The sequence below is a fragment of the Lampetra planeri genome, chromosome 34 (genome assembly GCF_965212315.1).
Source record: "Lampetra planeri chromosome 34, kcLamPlan1.2.h2, whole genome shotgun sequence".
In the NCBI taxonomy this organism is placed as follows: domain Eukaryota; kingdom Metazoa; phylum Chordata; class Hyperoartia; order Petromyzontiformes; family Petromyzontidae; genus Lampetra; species Lampetra planeri.
The window spans coordinates 6,822,239-6,838,650 of record NC_136140.1 but is presented as its reverse complement, the minus strand read 5'-3'; the positions used below and the strand labels follow the sequence as shown (position 1 = coordinate 6,838,650).

The 16,412-nt window shown below is 43.1% G+C and overlaps 1 protein-coding gene and 1 non-coding gene across 11 annotated transcripts in view; both read left to right on the top strand.

Annotated features, from left to right (window-relative positions):
- Positions 1 to 16,412, top strand: part of LOC144730080 (ERC protein 2-like) — a 180,191-nt gene that overhangs the window by 60,003 nt on the left and 103,776 nt on the right. For all 10 annotated transcript variants that reach the window (XM_078610611.1, XM_078610610.1, XM_078610609.1 and 7 more), the window contains 4 exons: positions 867 to 1,004; positions 3,436 to 3,576; positions 6,570 to 6,710; positions 13,143 to 13,336. In XM_078610611.1, the coding sequence (XP_078466737.1) occupies positions 867 to 1,004; positions 3,436 to 3,576; positions 6,570 to 6,710; positions 13,143 to 13,336 (614 nt within the window). The remainder of the gene's footprint in view (positions 1 to 866; positions 1,005 to 3,435; positions 3,577 to 6,569; positions 6,711 to 13,142; positions 13,337 to 16,412) is intronic.
- On the top strand, positions 3,676 to 3,819 carry LOC144730161 (U4 spliceosomal RNA). Its single transcript, XR_013587794.1, has one exon. It is a non-coding gene; the product is annotated as a U4 spliceosomal RNA (small nuclear RNA).

Genomic DNA, 16,412 nt, shown 5'->3' with positions numbered 1-16,412 from the left:
CAGGGGCCAGAATTCCGTGCCATCTCAGGAGTAGGTTCTTCTTAACCCAAGTCTGGCACAGCGGGGCTCATGCCTGTAATCCAGCGCTGTGGAGGATAATCGCTAGTAGATCACGCGGATTTTAGCAACACCAATACCCGCTCAGCGGCAGAGTAAGCGGCTCGCAATCGGAAGTTGGCGAGTTAAAATCTTGGTTGGGGGTTGACTCAGCCCATTGTTCCCCTGGGGTTTGGTAAAATTAGTACCACTTTTATGGAAGCCAACGGTGGTTATTCTTTGTGTAGACTCAACCCCTGCCATAGCATTGTTGAATTTCCACACCACTCTTAGTGCTTAAATAGAAGATGAGCACCATCTCAATTACTGACTTATAAATCCTCTCAACTGTGAGGTTGCCAGTAAATGGCAGTACAGCAAGTAGGTTTGAGTCCATCTGTGTGGACCTGTTGAGTGTTATGTTTTTGTATGTGCGGTGGATTTTTTCCCATGTGAAAAGCACTAATTTAATAGTACTTTTCGTGAAACATCACAATGCAGAACATTCCTGAAAAAGGGTCTTCGGACTCGGAATGTCCTGGATAAATACAATATATTATAAACACATCCAATAAAACCACCAATCACGTTCATACAGATTCATTAAAGCCACGGCATCTCCAAAATAACAAACTCATCATCGCATTTGTCAAGTGAGAATGGCTGGAACATGCGGTCATTTATTACGATCCACGAATCTAAATGCTTGGCATGGCCACCATTCTTGATGTCAACACATAGCTTTGTTTTCAAGCGTCAAGAGGTGATTTGAATAGCGCGCGTTTCTCTCCCCCCCCCCTCCACCGCCACCACTGTGTGCGGCGCTGCAGATTGAGAACCTACAGGAACAGCTGAGGGACAAGGAGAAGCAGGTTGGCAGCCTCAAGGACCGTATCAAGTCCCTGCAGGCCGACTCGAGCAACACGGACACAGCCCTGGCCACACTCGAGGAGGCGCTCTCTGAAAAGGTTTGCACTGCCAGATCTTCGAACCCCCACGGGCAAACCGACGCAATTTAGGACTCTAGTCAACCCTTATTTTTTTACCGTGTCCCTAAAGTTATTTATATTATTTCGGCAAATGTTCGCTTCTTCTTGGTTCTTTTGGTGAAGTCACGTAGAAGGGAAATAATAAAATAATAATAATAAAGCATAATAAAATATTATTTTAGTATGTTTTATTTTGGTTCTTTCGGTAAAGTCACGTAGAAGGGAAATAATAAAATAATAAAAATATAACATAATAACATTTTGATTTTTATGTTTTTTTTTATGTTGTATTTTTATTATTTTATTATTTCCCTTCTACGTGACTTTACCGAAAGAACCAAGAAGATGAATTCCTGCAGTCACGAAAGCTTTAAATCGAAATGTTCGCTTGTTGAGACTGGTTCATCGCTTTCTGCTTTGGTAAACCGTTATCCCTGTGTGTCGTTGGTATTTGATGGATATTTGTTTTTTTTGGTGCGTACATATTTTCAACAACAATGAAAAATCAGTAAAGGAATACCCATTTATCAGATTACAGAAGCATGCATATATTCCAGTGTTGTCCAGCTACGAGTGCGGAAAGCAAGGGAAGGTAGCGAAGAGTAAGCGTGAAGAATTGATGAGAATAAAGAAAGGGGGTAAAAGAAAGTTGGAGGAATAGTTTCAGGATGAGATCACAGGATGGGAAAGGAGTCGGATCAGAACTGAATGAAAGAAGGAGTGCCACTTGCACCTATATACCATTAATGATCCCTGCGATCGAGCCCCCAAGTGTTCCATAGTGAATATTTCTTGCTTCAAGTTTTCCAGTGTTTATAAATGTGAGTAGCTCATGAGTATTTCATTGCCTCGGCTGCAGGAGTCTAAAATTCATGTTTTATTTTCGGTGATTGTGATATTCCTCCGTTAATTTACCACCAAATTTCGTGTTGACCCCTGTAAGGATATGAAGAACTGAATTGAACCCTTTGGACGGGATTTGAACTCTGGAACATACTAATCTGGAGCTTTACTGTTCTACCAGTGGCGCTATTCCCATCAGCATTTTTACCACTGAAAATTGAGGGCTAGCTCTGCATGTGCGTGTCCCTGTTCTTTGGATTAAATGTGATTTTTGTTAAATTTGTCATTGTTAATACAAACAGATGGTGCACAATTTATTGCTCGACATTGCACCGTGCGTGGAAGTAGGTCTGGACATGTGGTCTCTATGCTGTCACTGCTGCTGTCAAGTGGCAACCACCCCCCCCCTCAAACACTTGCTCTGGTTTAAAAAAAATGATGCCACGAAGATTTATATTTCTTCCCGTAGGTTAAGTCCATTTTTGCTTTGCTTCCCTTTGGCTCTGTGGTCCAAGGCTAAGTTTGGGCCAAGAGGCACCTGGGATTGCTGTGATAAGCCTGCACATATGTAACCGTGAAGATGGAAGTATTTTTTGCGGTAGAATCGTTAAATGATTTCACTTGTGCGCAAACCTCAAACAAGTGAAACTTTGTTGCCGTCTTGGCCACTTCCCGCCCCACCCCGCTCTTTCACGGTAAGCCCATTGCACTTGTTACTGGAACCGAGAGCTCAGCAGGCTAGACGGAAAGACACGTAGGCAAAAGCGCACGTTCAAGATTGCCAATCTTGAATTGACCCTTTGGACGGGATTTTAACTCTGGTAGAATAATAATCTGGTGCTTTACTGTTCCACCAGATTGCCAATCTTGAACGTTCAGCCAATCTTGAATGTTTAGTCTGAGTAAACTATGGAAGAGCGCTCAAACCCCAGACAGACGTGTAGGACGCCCCGTCACGAATATACTTGCTCGTCAATGCATTCAAATTTTAATAATCATATTTGCCATGTGTGCCTGGTAGATCAGTAGGATTAATTCTCCGAGCCACGTGCCTGTTCTCCAATGCTCTCGCGTGCTGTTGGGCTTGGCTTTGCCCTTAGCCCATCATTTACTATGGCACGGCTCAGCCATTGGCATTTGACAGCACGATCATTGTAACGTTGACCTCTTGAATTCACCACCGTATTCTGTTCTTTTTTATTATCTTTCATTATGCTGATTTTCAATGCTGCTCACGGTATTTGTTCAATGTGGTTTCGGTGTCTTTTCCAATATTTTTTCACCCTATGGGAATACTTTTCTACTTTCTCAACTGCTGTTTTTTCATCACTGTGTTCCAGTAACCTTGCTTATTAGAAAAAACTTTTCCACCGCTGATTTTAGCTACTTGGTCACTTGTCCTCACACACACTTGAGCGTGGCTTATGTCGGCCGGTGATGAACAAAAGCATAATTCCTAAGGACACCTGAGGCTCTGGAATAGTTTGGCCCGTAGAACAGCTTGTGTATTTTCATGGAGAAAGGCCATTTCAATGACCCCTCCTCCATTTGTGTCTTTGCCGAGAAGGAGAGGATAATCGAGCGTCTGAAGGAGCAGCGAGAACGTGACGACCGGGAGCGACAGGAGGAAGTGGAGGCCTACAAGAAGGAGAACAAGGACCTCAAAGAGAAGGTCAACACTGTCCAGGCAGAGCTCTCTGAGAAGGAGGTAAACCCCCGTCTTTCCATTTCGCCCAGTACTCTGTGTCGCCAGCCATTTGGATGTACTGATCATCTGTCCATATTTGCTTCAAATGACATTCGGAGTAGTTTTGCACAGGTGGCAGTATCGTAGCCAATGAGGTTTATCCAAGGGCATGATTATTGCTCATTGAAAATGTTTTTCCAATATCCCCACCACAGCGACTGGAAATATAGTAGCTTTCAGCAATTTTGCAAGCTCCTACAGGAGCTAAAAAAAAAAACATTGAGAGACGTAGAGACATACTTTAAACTGTTAAGAAAAGTAAGTAGGCTTGGACAAGAACACGCCTCCAGAAGGAACACTGGCCAATGCTCAAGAATAGTAACAGTGGCAGCCAGGGAATGAAACGCATTTGAGAAGATGTCCGCCGAGCAGATGGGGCAATGGAACCAGCTCTTGCGCATGCGCTCAGTGGGTTCTTACATCACAGAATCATGAGATGAGCTATGGGGGGAACCTTCATCGAAAGTGCGCCAATTTTGGTAAAACAACATACACTTTAAACGTGTTCTGCCTAATAGAGGCACCTCATTACCCTGGAAGTGGCCATCTCATGCAAATGATAGCTCTATCTGAATGATCAACCATCTCAGCTTCAATGAAACTGCATTATAGGCATTCTCTGCCACACACACAGCACTGACATATGCCTGTTTTCGCGTATATTTATTTAATCACCTTGTAGTTCAGGGGCGACGGGTGGTGGCGATGGGGGGGGGGTCCAAATGTGCAGCCCAGACGGTCTCATATGATACCCTCGTGCGTGTAATTTTTAATTCAGTGGTTTCACATGATTTAGCAGATGTTTGCATGGTGGCATAGCCTATGGAGCACTACTCCAAGAATGTGTAAGATTAGGAGGTTCACTGCAAGGGTTATACGGCTCATTGTGGTATCTTTACAGGGTTGATTAATGTAATAAATGCAGCTTACACTTCAGGTTCACGCCATGAGCAATTAAACGGAGTGTTTTAACACACTTGTTGGTTTCTACATTAAAAACGTATCAATTTCTAGATTTGAAGTTTTCGTGACTGCAAGGATTCATACTCTTGGTTTTTTCGGTAAAGTCACGTCGGTAAAAAGTTAAAATAAATTTAATCACGACGTTTCGGAGGCAACACAAGCCTCCGTCTTCAGGTGGAACTCACTTGATACGGTAATTTTGCTGTGACGGTTCCACCTGAAGACGGAAGCTTGTGTTGCCTCCGAAATGTCGTGATTTAATTTATTTAAATGTTTTACCTACGTGACTTTACCGAAAAAAACAAAGAGTAAAAAAGTATCTCTCTACAATATTTGTTGTACGTGGAAGTTAACAATGTCTCTGTACGTGCAATGTCCTTTCTCAAAGACGTCGGCTGTCATGGGTGGCTTTCCATCCATCAAACTCTGCGTGTGATATTACTCAATAACTTTGCATTGGACACTCCCATTTGAATCCCAATTGTTCAAATTGTTTATGTGCTTAATTCACTATCTTCCCCGGATTTTTTGTACGAATCATTTTCCCAGTTGTAACATTATGTTCAGTCTCTTGTTTTCGCATGAGTTGTCCAAGAAATCTAACTTGCCTGTAGCTAATTATTATTTAAAAAAAATAGTATCTGCTATATGTAATGCATTTATGTTCGTCATCTTGTCTGTCCTTGACATATTAACAAAACTATTATTGTAAGAAAAATTACTTCGAACTTTATTGTAAGTGTGATTTATGAAGGCTTAAAGAATATTCGGTCATTTTCTCATGATATAAATGCCATTACTCCGCTTTACTAATGCCCACTTCACAAAAATGTCCAATATTAAGGTAAATACATTAATGTAATATGCATGCGCTTAGGATATACTTTTGAGCATTTAAGCATTTACAGAGGTCATTCCTCCACAGTCAAGTTAAGATGTTAAAAAATGTGGATTTAAAAATATATACATTTACATGAGCATTTATGCAGAGCCCACTTGATATAGCCCTCAAATGATGTTGTAAAATCATTGCGCAATTGTTGGCGTCATGCTAATTTTCTCCAACCTTTCAAGAGCCCACATTTTTTAAGCAGCGGGAACAGAAATAAAATAATACCATAGGTCATAGGTTACAAAACTTTCCCACGCGTCTTCCAGAAGAGTTTTCCCGTCTCTCAAAGGCACTAGGAATAACACCCAAGGTTGGAGTTGCGAGTTTAATTGCAGTGCCCCTTGAGTGTGCGCACTGTGCATGGCGAGTGTGCCTGTGTGTTCACGTGCAATCACGATCCTGTCAAAATGTGCACGTGTTCGAACGTAATTCCTTTGCCCTGACATGCCAAAGTGCCTGGCACCGTGTGCCACAAGGCCACGTCCCCATGTCTGTTACTGGCTCTGTCTGACAAGAAGCCCCAAGCGTACGTACGGCCGCTTTTGGTGAGGGGCGATGACGGCAAGAGAATAGTAAGTGTGCTTGCGCAGTGCACATTGAGACTAGGGGGGTGGCATGATTGGTGGATGGATGAAACTGGGTGACGGAATGTTTGCCAAAGGAGGAAAATGCGCCAGAGAAGTGCTTTCTGCAAGAAATGCGGTTCAGAGGTCAGTTCGTACGGCGCTTTGTGGCACTGCAGGACTGTAAGAGATGGCGACGGCGTGGGGTAGCCTTCATCCATCAGTGGCTAGAACTCTGCCGATGAGAATGATGATAAAATCATGATGCTGATGAATCATGGCATTACATTTTTTTTACAATTTACCTGCGAATTACTGAATTTGGAAGCCACATAGTATCGTCATGCCTGCTGGCAGACTTAATGTCTACTTGCTGGCTGGTGCTGCCTTCAGCTGGTGCTGCGCAGACAGCTGCCGCAGGGGGGGATCCCCTGCCCAAGGACTCCTTGAGATGTGTACTGCATGAGAAGCACGAGATAAGTATAAAGTGATGATGGCGATTGATGGTAATGAGAGCCATACGATTCTCCCCGCAGTCGTCTCTGCTGGACCTCAAGGAGCATGCCTCCTCTCTCGCCTCGGCTGGGCTCAAGAAGGACTCTAAGCTCAAGTCTCTGGAGATCACATTGGAGCAGAGGACAGAGGAATGCAGCAAGCTGGAGTCGCATCTCCGGAAGGTGGGAAGTGAAATGCACGCATGCACAGTTGTTGCTGAAGAGTGCCTGCCATCCAATAATTGTGGGGACAGTTTTTTAGCTTTCCTGATAATCATGCTTATATGGATGGATGATGCTCCTTTCAACATGGATTTTTTTTAATCTAACTTCAAAACTGACTTCCCATTCCGTTTTGTTCGGCATGAAGTCCGACGCTTCATTCCCCGCGCGTGGAAATTAATTTATATGACCACTGCGGAGGTTTGCGCGGTTGTGCTGCTGTTTAGCTCGCCGATGTATTTTTTAAATATTTTATTATATTTCAGTCGGTGCCCGATGCAAAGCACGAACAGTGACGTAGGGGAGGGGGCACAGAAACTCTGTGGACAAAAATCCCAAACTCTGTTCTCCAGTACTTTGAGGAGGGAGGAGATTTGGCTCACGGAGGCAGACTCGACAAGTAAGCTGCCGATGCTGTTGTGAGAGGAAGCTCTAGAGAGCCAGTCTAGCGGTTTATATTGGCCTATTCCTCCACACCGGTGTCTTTGAAAAGGTGGCAGTACCCATACTTTGCCGCACGGCACACGACCTGCCGATGGACTAACCGTGGTGGACTCATTTATACTGCTGGGTTGAAAGAGACTAGGGGATTTTAGAAAATTGCACCATTATTTCAACTGCCACGCCGAATGTAGAATCGAATGCAGTATGATTTTGAGAGAGCCTTGAGACAGTGAAAGAATTTTACTTACACGGCGCTTTGTTTTAATTGTTTTTTACCGAATCTTGCCAAGACTAAGTTGTCTCGTAAGCTGTTTATGATTCTGAGAGAGCGTTCGTATGTAGACTCCACCAGCCATAGAAAATAAAAATGGCTCCGTTGCATATATGCTTTAATGCTTGGATGTAACATATATCCTCGTGGAAAGTAACAGATGTAAGTTTTATTTTTATGCATCGGTAATGCATGATAAATAAACCGACGCATTACTGAAGGCCTCAGCACAGTCGTGCTGCTTTTAAGGTGATTTATTTTTAAGGCTTAGAATGTCTAAGCGTGCATGTAGAGAGATGGCTAACATTTGCGTGCCGGATGACATTTTTAATAAATGGCCAAATGGTTATTTGAACCCTCCCTTGTTGGATTTCACGGTGGAGAAATTGTAACGAGCGAGTTAACGTTGATTATGGAGTTAACGTTCATTTGATTATTTGTTCATAAATGGGGGTTTAGCAAAAAGTTAAATTTGGTTTTCTTATAAGAGGCAATTTGACAAAATGGCTTCCCCAATGCAAGTCAAGGTGGGTAATGCTCCATGGCGTTTGCCAAAACAACTCGGAGCCTTGGCCGTCCGGGCATTAAAATTCACTGTTTATCAGTGTACTGTACGTCTATGCTCCCACCTCTGCTACCTGCCCTCACCAACCCACACGTGGTCACATAACCCCAGAGAATATGCACACAGCATTGGGAAAGTCCTCGTCCAGCAGTAGATTGACAAAGGGCTGTGCATGGACGTGTGTAAAAGTAGCAAATGGGTGAGGTGAAACAGTTCCAAACAGGTCACCTCTCCCCAGCATTTCGGCAAAGTCATGAAACTATTTTAGTTTTTTTTATTATTCCTGCTCGAGGCTCCATGAATGGCACCAACCTATAGCTATACGAATTAAATAGTCGAATCCGTACGCAGGCACAAGTTGACGCGTGTGTCTTGAGCTTAAGATTAATATTAATCGATGAATCCACGCACCGTGCCGTCAAGAGCTTGCATCTTTCCAGACAATGGATTATAGTTCTGAAGTAATTCTAACTCTATAACGCGGTTGGAATTCGTCTTGCACAAATGGATTGATCGTAAAAAAACAGAGTTAGTCTGTTTCTGTGAACGTTGGCTTAAGTGTATAATTACATTGAAATTGTAGTCCACGTCACCTTTTTTTTTAATGTTCCTGCTGAGGATGCAGTGTTTGTGCTAAATTGTGTGTGCGTGCTTATTGCGTGTGCACATGTATGATTGCACGGGCCACTAAACCCTGAGTGCCTTTAACATGACAGAATTGAAATATGGTCAAATGCAGCATCTCTAATTGCTTCCAGACTAAATGTAACCAGACCTCGCACATTAGTCAAAATGCTGGTATTGCATTCGGCAGCTTTAGCGGATGGTTCTCTAGGAGAACGCAGGCTAAACATTCCGACTTCTCACAGAACCATGAACAATAGTTGTTACTATTTACTGGTCTCTTCGAATATACATTATAAGCAATTTTGAGTAGTTGCATGTGTGGCCTTACCACCCACATTTGACCTCTACTTGATACGGGTTGGCATTGCCTGATTATTTACAGGAGGGTAGACTACAAGTAAAAATGGTAGTTTTCTTCTACGAGTGGTTTCTGCGAGATAGCAGAAACAGGAATGCATAATTTTAGACGTGTGTGTGTTTTATTCTCAGTTCGATTCCTGGCCCCAAGCGATATCTGCTGGCCTCCCACATCTTTTCACTTATAATCGACACTGAAGGCGAGCATTCATCCAGCAGTGGATTAATATAGGGCTGTAAATAAAGATTTTAAAATCTTATTCGACACGGGCAAGATCACGCTGGGTTCCCCCTCTCACTTCTGAGAACAATTAAATGAAAACGAGCACCACAATACATTTATTTTTTGGCATGCAATACTTTGCGTGTCAGGAAAACACGCTGGAAACAATTACAAAATGGCCTGTTTGTGTTTATAATTGGGGCACAGATAATGACTTGATAATGTCTTTGTGGTTGCTTGATGAACACGTGGGAGTTTCTTTTTTTAAACCCTTTCCTTGTATTGAAAGTCTGCAACAAAAAAAAGAGGTGGTGAGCCATACCCCCATTACATTAATGTTGTTCTGTGTGTGCAATGCACCCCAACAGAAACAGAGTGCATTTCCAGAAATTTGCTTGGATTGTTCACACTTTGTGAGTGCTGTCGCATTGCAGAGGCATCAGAATGTGTTTCAAGAACTCGTTTTTTGTTTCCTTCGCGCTTTTCACTTTTCATCGCTGGAAATGTACTTTTAATGACACTCGTGCAATTGCACCGTTCCGACCATTCTTTTGTTCGTTCATGTGTGGGGATACGTACACATCGGCAAATATATCCAACTTTTTGTTCAGACAAAAGTGCATATTGCTGGTCACAAGCGTGTACAATTTGTTTTTTTTTTGTATAGTTACTTGACTGGGGTTTTGTTTGGCTTTCTGAAGCCCCACGATGACAGAGTAACGTAAATGTTTCGTCGAGTTAAGCGTGCCAGAGTTTTATTTCATTACATTATTTTCTAATTGTTTAGTCTTTTTTTTGGCAGATATCTCGATGCGTATTTTTTTTTATCCGAGGTAATTTATAAAATTTGGAAAGAAGTGAAATTTAACATCATTTTGTAAAGATCTATTTACATTTCTTGAAATTCATTAAAAAAAGTTTTAATCCCTATAGTCCACTTAAAATATCAGGGCAGGCAGGCAGGCACGAATGTGCAGACTGTTAAAGCTTGCTTCATAGAGATCACTCCTCATTTTTAAAGAGGTCAGTGACAAAAGTGTTTATCTCATCGTTGCCAAAACACATTCCTGCGGAGGGAGCTGGTAGGAACGTTAGGTTGCTCGGTCAATGGCCAGGGGCAACGGCGGCGTGGTGTATTCCGCAAATATGCCCGACTGAGTGCGGGCACAAGCCGGCGTGAGTAGGTTAAACGTTGAGTTTTATAAGGGCACCACGTGGTGACCAGCCCCTCCCCCACCCCTCCCACCCCCACCCAGCCACTCCCCACCCAGCCCCTCTCCACCTTCCCCTCCCCACCCAGCCCCTCCCTCCCCACCCAGCCCCTCCCTGCACGACGGACGGACACAATAATCCCCTGTGGGCTGGTGTAACCAGGAGGTTCCTACCAGTAAAACTCAAGTGTTTTACTCCACTGACCTCAATTTTATTTCTATATTTGTAATACCTGCAGTAATGTGCCTACATTTTTTTTCATGTGTACCACCTGATGTGAAATATTCATCATAAACACGATCATTAACAAAGAAAATGGAATGTAAATTTTAAAAGTGCGCAAAGAAGCGTGGAGAGATGCGTGGCTCGGAATTACATTGAGAGACAGAAAGAGAATCATGTGGATCAGAGGGACCCCCTCTGCAGGTTCAATACACGGTTATAACTGTTAAGAAAGTGAGTCTGCCTGGGCAGAATGCGTCGATAGAAGAGATGGTGGCCGACGGTGAAGGATAATAAGAGATGGAACCACACGTCTTGAGAGGACATCAACTGAGGAGATGAAGCGATGACATTAACTCAAATGCAGGTTCTTGGTGGATTATTGCCTTGCAGGATCATGAGATAGCGATGACTTAAGGAGGCCTTCATCCAGCAGTCGATTGATCATGGGAGATGACAATGAGGATGTGAATACTGGTCAGAGGCATTAATTGATTGCGAAAACTCCTGTGAATGTGAATTTTCCTGCAGTTTCATTGCACACCTTGGTTCCAGGTGACGTGAAGTGATCTCTGTGGGCTAGTCCTAATGGCATCCTCGTGTTCCAAGCGCTGCTTGTCTGCCAGTTTATCAAGTGGACAAAGTTTGTTTAACCCCTTTTTTCACACACCAATTGGTACCTGCTCTGAATGTGAGTGGAGAAGATTGGGCGTAGAGGTAAGTTGAACCACGGTGGGAATGGCTTTGAGAGGCACTGACATGGACTAAAGGGAGCCTAATTACAGCGTACACACACTGATAACACAGGTTCCATTGCAGGAAGTAATTGGAGGTGATTGGGCAGCAAGACAGTTTAAGATGCCATCGTAAATGAAAATTGCTGCCCTTTTTAAATTCCTCCAGTAATATGTTTGTTCAGGTGTGTGGGAATTTTATCTTGAAAACCCAATTTTCATGTCCAGTTTATTGCATATAAGCGAGCGTGTTGTGCATTTGTCCTATTTTTTTTTTTCGTGAGACCAAGCTGACAAAAAAACATTATTCCAAATTAATTGGGAATTGCGTTATTTTTGTCCATTGTTTATTTCCTTTTTTTTCTAGCTCAAAACCGTTTGGCGAAAAAAAGGATCTATTTGTAGTTTGAGGGATTATTTTTTTCACGCTTCGTTTTTTAGTCATGCTGCTGATTTTAAACACTGGTGTTCTGACGGTTATCCGCTATGGTGATGCGTGACGGATTCATGCTGTGGGTAGCAAGCTGCCAGCCAAGTGTCATGTGCCATGAAAACATTTCCAAAAATCAAAACAACAACACTGTCAGCTCTTTTACTCCAGTCATTCAAGTGTCATCATTGTCTCTTCACTAGAAAACTACACAAGGCCTTAGTGGATTGGACAAATGGGCTAGGTGTTAACAAACAACAAAATGCACTCTCTTTGTGGGACAACTGTGAAGATGGATAAATACCACAACACTTCTCTGTTTGTAATCCCTTAAATGTTTTACTTAATTTCTCTGTCAAATAAATCACCGTGTAACTTTGCAAATGGATGCTGCCTTTGTCCGCCCCGCAATGTACGTGCGTACACACGCCGCAGTTGAGCGGCAAGTCGTCTGTGGTAGATAAAGTTTGCGTCGTCCCACCTCTTCCAACGTGTCAGGCCAGTGTGGGCGAGTCCACTAGAGCTCACTCTAGTGGATATCCTTCCACCAGTGCTGACACGGGCAAGAAATTTGCAGGGCTTAACCATAACCTTTTCACTATGCAAGATGAATTGCTATTTTGGTAGTGTTTCTATACCTGACGGTATGTATGCGTCCTCCGTGTGCTCGTATGACATGCATGCACATTGGTTGATCAGAATCTCTGTTTTCGGAGCACAGACTACATTGCTTTACCATATGGTACATACTCTTAGGTTTTTTCGGTAAAATCACGTAGGTAAAAAATAAAATTAAAAGTTAATCAAAGTAATAATGGAAATAAAATAAAATAATAAATCACGACGTTTCGGAGACAACACAAGTCTCCGCCATCAGGTGGGACCGCCACAGCTAAAATTACTGCATCAAGTGAGGAAAATTCCAAAATTCCCAAATTTTTACCTACGTGACTTTACCGAAAAAACCTAAGAGTATGAATCCTTGCAGTCACGAAAGCTTCAAATCTAGAAATATGGTACATAGTTTGGGTTGCATTGCCGCAGTCGCACTGTAGCTTGTCTTTAATGTTCCATTTACGAAGGAGATGTGTGCAGCAGCCTGTTGATCTCCTGATGCCGTTGATGGTTCCACCAGTGTCTTCGAGGAGGAACGTCAAAGCCAGGAGGAGCGACGTTTTTCTCCTCGATGTTTGGACGTTGTTAATTCGAATTCTTCTCGGTTGAAACAGCCATCGCTCTTGCTTGCACATTTCTGAAGTTGCTCATTGACGTAGCGATTGCTGGCGCTGTGGTTCCTCGCCATCACAGTCCCAGGTGGCGGAGGAGGAGGCACGGACGAGCCCCGAGCTCACCGACCGGATCCGGCAGCTCGAGAAGGAATTATCCCAGAACCGGTCGGAGGTGGCCAAGTCGCAGGCAGAGGTGGACCGCCTCCTCGAGATCCTCAAGGAGGTGGAGAACGAGAAGCACGACAAGGACAAGAAGATTGCTGAGCTGGAGAAGTGAGTTTCCCGATTTCGAACTGTTGGGTGTAATCGCGTAGAAAGGACTTGACGCGACATCGCTTCATCGTCATTAATGCAGCTGCTTAACAAGAGGTGGCCAGGTAGCTTTGGGTGTCGGGGCAATGGGCTGCCACTGTTAAGATTCTGTATTTTAATCTTGGCGGCTAACTGAGAATGAACTGCATTCTCAAGTGTAGGGAGGTGATTGTCTTAGCCCGCACTTTAAATTAGTGTTTTTACTAATTTGGCTAAATTCTTGCTCTTTGAATTCAAATAGATGTTATACGTACAAATACGTACATTGGGTGGACTGCCATGAATTGAACATTTAAACAAGAACAACAATGCTTTTACTTTAGTCGTTCAAGTGGCAACATTTTCACTTCACCTTGAAAACTTCACGCACCCCTATTATGCGGTAAAATGACATCACTTGAAGGAATCTCAGACGAGTTTCTGTGGTAACTTCTTCCATGGTCCACGGACCATTCTCTAACACAGAATGATGCACTGCTGTCCGAGAGTTCTGAATTGGAGGCTTTGTATCATGACGTGATGCCAAGAGCACAATCGTAATAAAATTTAGACAAAATTGAATAAAGTGTTAGAAATGTAGAGCAGACCAAAGGTTGTTTGAATTACCCTCCAGGGTAGAGAGCTTCCTTAGTATTTTCCCCTTTGTCTGAGCAATACAAATTTCCCCATGTAAATGTTATTTAATCAGGTCTTTTCTAGATCTTAGAGAAAATACATGAACACTCACAATAATTTTTGAATAAGAAAGCTTTTTTTACTGTTTCTTTTTTAACGTCTGTAATGTAATAGGGTTTACGCCATGGCCTGAACTCAGTGATGACATTGCGGTTTAAGTCTACGGGTTTACTTTGATCACCACACCATCATACAGAGCAGTGCAAGCTTTGCTCATTTCCATGTGGTTTGTCAATTTCCATTTTGAGCATTGGATACTTGCTCACACTTGAATGTGACCAACTAACTTCAGTGTTTTTTCAATGGACTAATGTTTCGTTTTATTTCAAAGCACTTTTCTATTCTGAACTAATCATGCCCTTTGTTTAATATCCTTTTGTGCTGTACTGCTTTAAATAATGTAATTGAATGTATTGTATCAGAAAGTGCATGTAACCTTATTGTTAACTTTAGTTCTAATCATGGGACCTCCTTTGCCAGTACCAGAATATGAGAATAGGTTTTCCCCTTTTTTCTGGCAACAAAACAGATGTTAAAACAACAAACTGAAACCTTTTACAATGAATCATGTCTGCATTAACCACAATCTTGTGGTCTTTGAAACTGATTGGTCCACACCAGAGACAACTTTCTCTGGTGTGGACCAATCAGTTTCAAAGACAATGCATATATTATCAATTTTTTTTTTTGCATTCTGACCACAAGTATTGTGGTGAATGCAGACGTGATTCATTGTAAAAGGTTTCAGTTTGGTGTTTTAACATCTTAACACCTGTTTTGTTGCCAGAAAAAAGTGGAAAACCTATTCTCATATTTAGTTATAATCATGGAGATTTTTTTTACTCATGAAAGCCTCACTGAGTCTCAAGACACTTTTTTCTCTTCCCAAAAAGGTCCTTCATTGGGATGTTTAACCAGTATTATTCAACAATGAATGTTGCCACGTGGGAGGAAACTGGCCTTCCCGGAGAAAAACCCACACGCATAAAGTGGTAACACTCAAAATCTCTGCACGGATAGATTTGTAGAATCCGTTTCTGTACTGACATCTCCTGGTCACCTCACATTTCCAAAACAAGATTCATCAATATTACAGCCGGCGGGTCTTGACAAAATGACTGTGTTCACGGAGAGACATGCCCCTAATACTCTTCCTTATGCTGTGTGCTCCTCCGTCACTCCGACCTCCCTTGCACCAATCCCAGCTCTACTCCCAGGTTAGTAGTCCTCATCGAAGCCTACCATCGCTTGTACGCATGTCATTTTACAATCATGATTTTTATTTTTTTCCTCCTCCCGCGTTGCCGTATTGTGAGTTCAGATTGACAGCAGAGTTATCGCCGTCCGTAACGACATGGTGCTGTTGTTTCTGTGATAATTCACACCTCGGTTTTTTGTTTAACTTTTAAGGTCACAGTCGTCAGTGGACTGCGTTAATCGTCGTGTTTTCCTCCTGTGTTCATGTCTCACGTTGTGTGTCTTTACAACCGTTCAAATGTCAACGATCTAGCAACATTCCAGTTGCTTTTTACTTGTTTAATTGTTTTTTATTTCTTTATTTATTATCAGCGCCTTCACGCGATGGAATGCAGTTCATTGTATCGCGTACTGTATAAAAGTGCAGCTGTCTTAAAATGCCAGCGAAAATGTTGCAGCGGCGATTTAATTTGCATGCAAATAGTTGCGCCGAGAAGCATTTAGCGTCCGCTTTGGCTGCTGGCTTTTATTTTCGGCTGGCCCTGTGGATGCTGCCAGCGATTCCCGTAGATCATAAATCGCGTCCGCGCCGGACAGGGCGCCGTACATCATACGGGCCGGATCAGAGATGGGGAGGGGGCCAACGGGCCCTATTCATCACGGCGCCCATTTCACAATCTGGCAGCACATCGGTCATTCGTCATGCGCAGAATGCTGCGGCAGTGACACTGGCCGTTTGAAATGAAAGCTCCGTAGTGGGATTTGAAAATCCCCAGATGTGCAATGAGAGCTTGTGGGGGGGGCCCCATGGGACAAGGTGTACGCGATCGCGGCTCGGGGCAGCTTCGCCGGATGCTAAGTACACCCGTGGCACACCGCGGTTGTCAGTCGTCGTGAGGGCTTCCCATCCCTCGCTTTGTCATTTTTTTTATCGGTGTTCCTCTGAGTGCGTTTGGCATGCGTTTGTGCGTGTTTGTGGTTCACTTGCAGCGGCCATAAATCGCTAGCCTTGATTTGACTCTGGACGCCCCTCTGTACCCGATGCTCTTGTTGACTCAATCAAACGTCGCACATGTAAATACCATGAAATAAATGGATAAATTATTTTAACCCGCATAAAAGCAAATATCCGAACACGTTGAATTGAATGCTGCGTACCCATGCG